Source organism: Atta colombica, unplaced genomic scaffold (assembly GCF_001594045.1).
Source record: "Atta colombica isolate Treedump-2 unplaced genomic scaffold, Acol1.0 scaffold176, whole genome shotgun sequence".
Lineage (NCBI taxonomy): Eukaryota > Metazoa > Arthropoda > Insecta > Hymenoptera > Formicidae > Atta > Atta colombica.
This window is the reverse complement of record NW_017259267.1, coordinates 1340507-1350873: the sequence shown is the minus strand read 5'-3', so window position 1 is coordinate 1350873 and position 10367 is coordinate 1340507. Positions and strand designations below refer to the sequence as shown.

At 32.4% G+C, this 10367-nt stretch overlaps 1 protein-coding gene across 1 annotated transcript in view; it reads right to left on the bottom strand.

The window, feature by feature from the left end:
* The window catches only part of LOC108686344, a 148630-nt gene that overhangs the window by 112382 nt on the left and 25881 nt on the right, over positions 1–10367 (bottom strand). Inside the window, exon 4 of the mRNA XM_018191608.1 lies at positions 6287–6460. Coding sequence (XP_018047097.1) covers positions 6287–6460 — 174 coding nt within the window. The remainder of the gene's footprint in view (positions 1–6286; positions 6461–10367) is intronic.

The following is a 10367-nucleotide window of genomic DNA, read 5'->3' as shown; positions in this document are numbered from 1 at the left end:
TATATATATATATATATATAATAATTAGTCTACTTTGGAGAATTGATAATTGATGCAGTATTATCCTTTGATGAGGACTTACGAATAAAATATGACACAATAAAATATTCAAGCAAGTGATGGTGCAGAGAACCATTAAAATATAATCTTCTTAAGCAAAAGTATAGAGATTAAATAAATTAGCACATTATGTTAAAGAATTAAAATATTAAGCTTATTACATCTTATTTAAATAATTAATCACATTGGAAACATCTAACTGCTTCTTTACTTTTGTCTCTCTTTTTTATTTCTTTCTTCTAATTAAATGTACATTCTCAAATTAGTATGTACTGATTAGTAGTACTAAAAAACTAAAAAAACTTTTATATTCTAATTAGTAACAATATTGTTCAGTTATGCCATTTGAGGCAAATACCGGATTTAAGAATAGCAAAGCATTTCGTTCGGCGCAAAGAGAGAATTTAATAGTCGATGAGACTATATGCTCTTGTTCCTCTTATAACGTCGTAAACGTTCTATAAATTGTGGAAAAAACGTCCTATTATATTCTCGTTGCTGGTGTGCTCGTTTTACTTATCGTCGGAGATGTATCTTACATCCTTAAGCCGACGCGCAATAGGTTAAAGGCAATTTGTCACGGCACGCGTTATCGCTGTGTCGTAAACTTTCTTCTTTCATAGTAACTACGCGGAAGTAAGCGTGCCTTTAAAACACATTTGCTATATAAATTTAATTATTTGTTTATTAGAAATTTAAAGGCTCCCCTCTTGCTCTCTTTCATACTAAGGTACAAAAATTCGCAATATACATTGATTATTTGATAACAGCAGAAAATATAGAGTATATCTAATATTTTTTTGAAACCTCATATAGTGCTTTGAAACGTAAAAGAAAATCTAAATTATGTATTAATTTTTCTGATTTTTTTTTTAAATGCGACATATGTTATCTAATTATTTTTAGAAAGATTTATGGGATCATTGAATATAAAAATAGATCGATACATAAAAATTAGTGAATCAAAATGAAAAGTTCAAAGGAAGAAAATATTATCAAATTGTAACAAAATTGTTTATTGATTTTGAAAAAAAACCTATTTAAAAGATAAATACAATCAAACATGAAATACTATTAAAAATTTTTTTAAATGTAACAATTTTACAATATATTACTAAATAATGTTATTAATGTAAATAAAATTGGGTGACAAGACGTATATTGACAGAAGGCATATAGAAAAATTCAGAAGGAACTTTTTCTCGCATTATAATCAAGTATCAAGCAATAGTTCTTTATTAACAGTTATTTTTTTATTGACATATAAAAATCGAGAATCATGACTTAAAAATCACACGCATTTATACATTATGTATATATATATATATATATATATATACCTATAGTATAAATTTCATTAGCATTATTAGAAATTTATTATTGTTTGTTATATTTAAATAATCGCGAAAATAATATCGAACCTTCCATAATTAGTCCAAAAACTTTCCAAGCTTATATACTATGTATATAATTTTTTTATATCTTACGATTGTATTTATTACAATAATTTACAACAGTAAAGTTAAACATTTTTTTTTAATTTTTTAGTTCTAAATCAACTAATTAACTTAATATTTATCAAAAACATGACTTTTCAAAGATACTGATATATACAGTGTCCCACAAGACCTTAAAAGGTTAAAAGATATTTGAGAGGATCGGAGACACGAGATCGTTTCAACATTCTTACAGCACGAATGCAAGATGTAATCGAAAACATAACGAAGTTGCCCTGAATGAAATGCTGTGTTGTAGATGCTCGTTCGAAGCGATAATAGCGCGACTCGGCTCGACTCTACGTGGCGTGCGTGCCAGTTTCTAATAAATAGTAATTAGCGAGCCGGTAATTAATACAGGAGCAATTCTAGTAGAGGGGCACAAAGCGTTGCGCATTCGTCGCGCCTCTATTTGCGATCGTCTCTGGTCAACCGACCTAGAGACTCGCCCACTATTTTCCACACCCTCTGTATTCCTCATCACCCCTTCCTTAATACTTACTTCTCTCGTGTGTGCAATGACCTCAGTGCTAATGCGACGATTATACTAATAAAATTTCCGTCCACTTTACGACCTCCATCTCGGCAAGACATTAGGAAGCGAGGAACCCCAGAAGAAGGCAAACATTCGCCCGCGCTTTTCTCCCCCTCATGAGCAAACAACGGCTCGTAGATCGAATTCATCCTTCACAGGATGCGAAAGTTCGGAGCGGAGAAGGCACGGTAGAAATTCCTGTTGGAACTCGAAACGATTAAAGGGGATTCCTTTGAAGCATCATATCGCGTGGAGTGATGCCTTTTGGAAAATCAGCTGGGGGTAAAACGGTGTATGATGCTTTCCTCTTCGGTGGCAGCTAATGATCTCACGTTTAGTTTCAATATAATTTATGTTCAGTTTGATATTTCAATATAATTCATATTCAACTTGATATTTTAAACGTAATTCATGTTCAATTTGATATTGTGTATGTGGATTATTAAGTAATAAACTCATTTATTTTGAAGCTTGATCATTAGAGCAATATTACGTGTTTCCGTTATTTCTGTTCTTGTAATATAATCTTTAGATCTTAATATTTATTCGTGTTTACAAAGATTGCACCATTATAAATTAAAAATGTATATTATTGTAGTTCTTTACATGAAAAAAAGCCTTTAATAAGGAGATCTACACATAATGTACCACGTAGTGTACATTCAGCGGCATATTTCATAAAGTCGTTGGACAAATAAGTTTCGTTTGAAGTTATATTCATAATTATCTTAGCAAATGCCTCTTAACGAGAGAAAGAGATGCGCGGGGAAACCAAGTGAGTGTTCGCGTACGCTTCGTAAACTTTGCAGAACTATGGGTGGCCACTTGTACTTAGAGCAAAGTTACGAAGTGTCATTAACCAACTGTATGTAACTTACTTAGTCCGTGTGCATCTCCAATCTGTTCATTACATGACTTTCTCTTGCTGTCTCACTTCATAAGCAGCTACGTTATTCCTGGTTTAAGTCAGTCTTATCTCTTAATATTAATGTAAATTCTTATATGAATTGTTATGTTCTTGGGAATCCCCATAATGTTTTCTCAAATTTTGAATATTTTTCATGTAGTATATAACGAAAAATGAATGAAATAGTTATCTTTATTCAATATAAATGCAATCATTGATATGGAGAAATTATTAGAAATCTCCCCAGAGTAATCCTGTATTACTTATTCACATGAATTTCGATGAGCATATCCCGCGGAAAAGGCATTGAGGGAGTTATCTGCTGCGCACCGCATCGCTGTTGCACGACACCGCTGCTCCCGGAGGTGCAACAATAATTATTTCTAATTTCCAGTTATGCAAAAATGTGCGAAGCTTAAGTACCCCAGATAATAATATCGGTCTCTCCCTAGACAGTCCCGGAGGTAACGTGAATTTTTTCTTGTAAATTATCCGTTCACGTCGAGAGTAAAAGCAATTTATCAAAATATTTTCAAATCGAATCTATATAATTTTTCATATACACGTTTTAAATCATTTCGGTTTGTATATTGTATTTATATATAAAATGTATCGATTTTCATATCCTTTATAATATCTCTTGTGATACTAATAAAAAGTATCGTATTAAACAAACAATGATAATATTAAACATGCAATGATTTGTAATTAATACGTAATATCAAACCTGTAATAAAATCTAACTGCATTTAATGCAAATGTGCACGTGTGCGACAAACTGTCATTCGTTTGCATATTTCGAGGAAGCTATGACATTATTGATTTACTGATAAGGCGATAAATGAATAAAAATTTTGTATGTATAATAAACTAAAACCATCATTACATAGTAGAAAATAGTAGAAAATAGTAGAAAATATATAAACGTTTTAAAAAATACATGATAATATAACAGGAAATATATGTGCACCACATAGAAATTACTTCGCAAGAATTATCATTTTTATAAACATATCGCAATGTCTATTTAAATTAGTTATTTTCTTTGAGCATGATATTATTTGAAAAATATGTTTGTGTTTTGTGTTCCTTTTCAATTTTCACCGTTGTTTCATTCGACATTTCTAAAATTTTAGCGCTTCAATACATCTTGACGAATGCAATGGGATTCGTCACGCTAATTTGCATGCGTATTTACGATTTCTATGGTACTTGTGCTAAATATCATTTCATTGTGCGCGTATGAAATGATGTAACTTTCAATAATTTCCCTGTAACAGATTTGATACTCCGTAGCGTGTGCATATTTTATCGTGGAATCACATTATATTCACACAAAGCACGGTGCTATCCGAAGATTTGTCTACATATTGAGCTCTGTGTTTATAACAGCACGTGGTTCGCATTAATTAGTAATTGACGCGAAACCAATATTAAATCACACTGGCTGAACTAAAGCACGCGCAATTCTTTGCGTTCGGTCAAACTTTGCGCTCCGTTAAAACGATACGGATTATCGAGAATGCATTACAATAAATTTTTGTGTAAGCATAGTGAGCCATGTGAGCATTCGATATACTGGCAAAATGCTACTCGTAAAATTCGAGTGATCCCGTGAAAATAAAGTGCTCCAAATAGCATTTTGTTTGTATTTCCATAAAAGACCAGGGATCTAGGTATTTTCGGTATCTTTTTCGTTTTATTCATAGTAAATTCGTAATACTTTTCAGTATTCAAACAATTAGTTTAAACTTACATTACATTGTGTGAAAAAAGTGACTTTTTCTTTTTGAAGTGTCATAGTACGTATCGCCGAAGATTTTTTCGCATTGAACACGAACCATCATCAGAATTCGCGTAGCACATCAGAATTTTTAGTAAATCGGGCTGAAATGGTACATCACCCTAATTTCCAATTATACTCCAACTAAAATCTACTAAAAACTCTAACTAAAAAATCCTAATATGCTACGTAAATTCTATCGATACGATGGTATTGTATTTAGTGCGAAAAAAATTTAGGATATGTATCATGGCACTTCAAAAGGGTAAAATGATTTTTGTTAAACTGTAGTTATACAGAAAATCTAATGTTTAACAATCGTAATTTGTATAATGTTGAAAATAAGTCGTACGATCGTGAACTAAAATCCATTTGAAAGTTCTTAAATTGTGTCTATTTTTAGATATCCTAGAGTCTAAGGCCTAGACTTTATTTAGAGTTTTTGTTGGTTGGTTTTGCTGTAAAAAATATTAAATAGTCAAAGACGTCATTTTTTTCTCATTTCACTCCAATTTACCCAAAATTCTGACTTGCTATGGAAATTCTGCTAAACGGTATCGAATTCAACACGAGAAAGTCTTCGGAATATGTATCGTGACACTTCGGAAGAAGTGTTAGAATTTATTGTTCTCTCGACAGATTAAACATACGTATTATTATATTATGTTCACTAAAATTTCCAATGATTTTAAGAAATATCGAATAATTGCGAATATTAACGAGTTGCTTGCATAGGAATAATTAGCAAAAAAAAAATATGTATCTATAATCAAACGTTGCAAATTATAATACCGGCAACCTCATTAACTATCATCGCACACGAATAATCGCGCTTGTTAATATGTTGCGTTTCTATTATTATACAAATGTTTAGCGCAGTGATACGTGAATCGAATACGATCGCACGTGTATGTAATCCCCGTGCACATGCGCGTTTCAGTATTCAGTATCGTCACAGCCAGTACAAACGATGTTTAGTCGCAGGAATATACTAATGGTATGTACATAGAAATATAGAGAAACGAATACACTGAGTATATTTACAATGAATTAACGGGTGCTTTAATGCAAACCTCCCCCTTGATCTACACCCCATTAGTTTAAACAGATACCCCATACCATCGCGTACACATCTGCACATCTACATAATTGGCGTCAGAGTATGTACCAAATTAAACATTCGCCAGTGAAAACTGAGCCGCGTCATATAACAGTATCCATGGGTTTAAGCGGAATGGATCACGTTTCGGATTCAATTGTCATTATGTTGCTCTTTTCATGGAGTACTAGCGATGTTTACTCATGCATTTATATTAATTCACAGAAGAATAAATATGCACGTGAGTTTAAAAAACAAATCTTTTAGAGAAGCATACACATTGTTAATAAAATCGACAAACTATGTAATATGTTTAAATATCTATGTAATATGTTTAATAATAATATAATGTTTCCGAACAGAATATTCTTAAAGCATGTAAAGTGTTGGTTGAACTGTTACTTACCTGAATACGTCTCGGTCGGTATTTGGTCACTTGGCACAGTGAAACTTCCTGATGCATTTGGTGGGCAACCATTTCGGTTTTGTTGCGTGCGTAAAGTATGCGTCGCATGTAAAGACGGTCCACGTGGCGGTACTTCCGGTGGCGCGGGTTCCGGAGGGGAATCCCTACCAGTATCTAAAAAATGCAAAACATATTTTTTTCTATTAGATTGCACATTGTTTCTTACAGCACGAATTGCGTTTTAATAAAACATGAACGAAATTTATTAAATAATATGCTAAACAACATCAATATGGATTATTTATTGTATAAACACGTATGATGTAGTATTAACAGCTTCAGATGAAATTGAAATTGATTATATGAGAAATCAAACTTTGATAATATTTACTATATAAAAAAATTATAGAAAATAACTATTGATCTTCGGAAAATTTAATCTCATAATTTTAATAATTTCTTTAATTTCTCAAATAACACATTCATTTAATATGTCGATAAAATCATTCGGTGTTTATCTTATGAATTATTGATTGAATGATTGTATCGGTGTAATTCCATCCATTGCGATATTGTTCTCTCTTACGTTCATGAAATTCTAGTCTTCCCATAGAAATGCCGCGAGCAATTAAGCGGCATCAATAATTAGGCATCTCCTCGTAACATTTTATGCATGCAAATTCAAAGAATCTATCTGCCATTACACGATGAAATTGATTACCCATTATAGACGAAGGAATATACAAGGAAATACTGAATAATAGTTGAGTACCATAATTGAGATATTAACGACGTATATTGCAATTCCAGTATCATTATCCAGCATAAATGCATTTTAAAAGCTGCGACAGCGACACAATGTGTTACGTGTCTCGCTTTGCACATGCGTATCTGTTCAGGCAATTCATGCATATACGTATATATAGTTAATATACTATATAATGGATATTATTATTTTCTAAGAATTTCATAAATTTTTGTGTTTGAAACATAAAGTAATTGTGGCGAGCTGCAATAAAACAATACTAAAAATTCCATTTCTACCCCTTCACCATTGGCCCTTCGGGGCTTAGCGTTGCGACCGTTCCTGTAGCTAAGTTACTTATAAAGTTGTTGAAACTCCAGAATAATTAAAGTTACCTAAACATAAAGAACATAAAAGAACGCTTACCAGGCATGTCGAGGGCAACAAAAATATTTGAGAGTCTACCCGGCAAAAGCTCTCTTATATTAGAAGAGGCCAATGTAATTGCTATTGAGAAATATTAAAACGCTGTTAATTAAATACTCAGTACAATCAGAAGTTTATTATTAGTTTTAAATTTTGTATCTTCTTCAAATCTAACATTTTTATATTATACTTATGCAGATACCATTTATGGCGAATTAGCCGAAACAGCCAACGATGATGTTATAAACCGATACTATGTTGAGCATATATACATAATTGGAGCAATGTATAACCATTAAAGGTTGTTAATGTTACAGTGCACATTATTGTAAATCAAGTTTAACTGCAATACAGTGGTCTATCGCGCTTTCGTGAAGCTACGTAACTTGGTTGTGGTAACTCGAATGTGGGCTAATGGAATTTCGGTCCCTGGTCCTGCGGATTAAAATCTATTAAGCGAATCGTTACAACTTATAGATGTGTGTTGTAAATGTCAAGACAATTACGCGAGCCACATAGTAAACAATAGCTTAACATCTTATAGTTACCGAAATTCTTTGCATCGACAAGCAAGTTAATAATAAGTAACTCTGTTTGACATTTAATGAAAAAAAGACTAAAGTTTTCAGACAATATTAATAACATTAAAAATATACAAGAAGATAATTATTGAAAAATCATAAAACAGTAATGGAATTTTTATGTGATGTTTTCCCACAATTAATTTTTGCGTTGTTTTTAATGATAATGGATAAAAGGCGAGAAGTACATATAATATATTGATATCAAATTTATACATTTGGTCTTCCTGCAGACTTACATACCTGTGAGATAAATAGGCCTGGGTAGACCTGTGCGACAGGAATGTGCAGAGAGAAAAGTGCATTAGTGCGACGGGATCGGTATGTGCATATGTGACGATTCCAACAAGAATTACGTCACGCAGATGAAATATATGATCAATTCAAACATTATTATAGATAGATTTACTTTAAATTAAATTTGCACGAAAACTAATGTTGAGCGTAATAAACGATCACAGTCCGTCAGATTTATATCCGTATATCAAAATTCTATATATAATTTCATTAAAATTATTGTGAGATAATTAATTTAAAAAAAAACAGATAGATAATATTAATAATTTCTTATTGACAGAGTTAGAAATTTCTGTTAATTAATCGATGCAATGTGAGAGCTCGAGATAGAACACAGAACAGAGTATAGCTGATTAATTTAATAATTTTACGGGAAAAACGAGATCACAAATGCATTTTAGAGTGTGATCGGACGACATCGAAGATTAATGCAATTGTCATGCATGTGAATGATAATGATATATCTGCAATATTCGCTTTCACTTCCTGACAACGCTTTGCATTGAGGCTATTTTAAATTTTCGATAATTTTCGCCGTTTTCACTTGATCGGATCGACATCTAATTAATCGTAGAAATTATAAACACGATAGAGAAATTATTTCTGCGAAGTCACCTGGGAGCAGCATCGATATTTTCCGTAATAAGCAGTAATAATCGCTTAATTAAACCGGACCGTGAAATGCGCAATGCGTAGCTGTCAGCGCCAGCCGCGTCCGTCGCGTATCTCGGACAACTTTACCGTCGAAATATACATTTGTTCCAGTTATTGAACAATTTGCCGGCATCGTTCGAGTGCTCGGAACACCTGTAACGCTCAATTACAAAGTCGATATTGCACCGACAACGGGGTTGGAAAAATCTCGGGGCTGATACCGAGCCGCTACAGAGAGGGTCGACCCCTCCTTTGAATCTGACAATGTATTATTTTGCAAGACATTTTATAACGATAAGCTATAAGCCACAGGATACAATCTGTCTTCGTGGTGGTTACATCGCTCTGCATGCGTATGCAGCAGCAAATTAAAGTTCGAGAAAAGTACATATTTGAAGAAAGTTCTTTTGAAATTGCGAAATATACTATAGATACATTAACGTTAAATTGCTAGAATGCGGGTGAAGGAATTAAAATCGGTTAAATTTAATTCGACGGTTAAATTGCCAAAAGCAAAAATATCTCGCAGCGAGCGCGCAGTGGAATTTGATGAATCTCCAGTAGATCAATTATATCGGCGATTGGTAACAAACAATTTTATTATCCATTTGATGGATATATTCGACATCATCTTTTTTTATACGTTTCGCATACATACACGTAAATCAATTACTTGCTAACGTAACATGTAATGTGAAGAATCGTTAAATTTGTTGACTTTCGCGCAAATTCTATTGAATTCTACGACTTATTGCACTGTATATGCAAATTCACCAGCATAACTAATTATACGTAGCAAGGATAGGCGATAACGCTACATGAAGGTTAAATCAATACGGTTCCAGCCAATTATAGCTAATGCTGGTACATCATTGACTAGTGGTCAAACCGCGTTACTGTCTCTCATAAAGCATAGGATAGCGTTTACAGAATGTGCAAAATAAATCATGCAGTTTCTGATGGCGATAGGTGCAATGCAATCTAATTTTGCAAAATGATGAACATATAACATGATATAACTCCGTAATATAGATTTCACTATTTACATAATGCGGCTTATTCCGCCATGGCAGAATATTACATTCAAATTAAAATTCACTCAATCTCCCCTTTACGAATATGAAAAAGACCATTTTTTTAGAAAGATTATAATTTGCTCATTTTTTGAGCAAATTATATTCTATATTCGCATAACTTAAGCAGCTTTATTTATATGAAAGCTGCAATTAAGTTTATTTCTAAAAATAATTTGTTATAATTTCTAAATAAATTTTTCCGTAATATTTTTACAAAAATTAAATCACATTATTAGGGTAATTAAATTATTTTAAATATGTCGTTCTAATATTTCAATCAACTTGCTTGACACAGTTTAGTG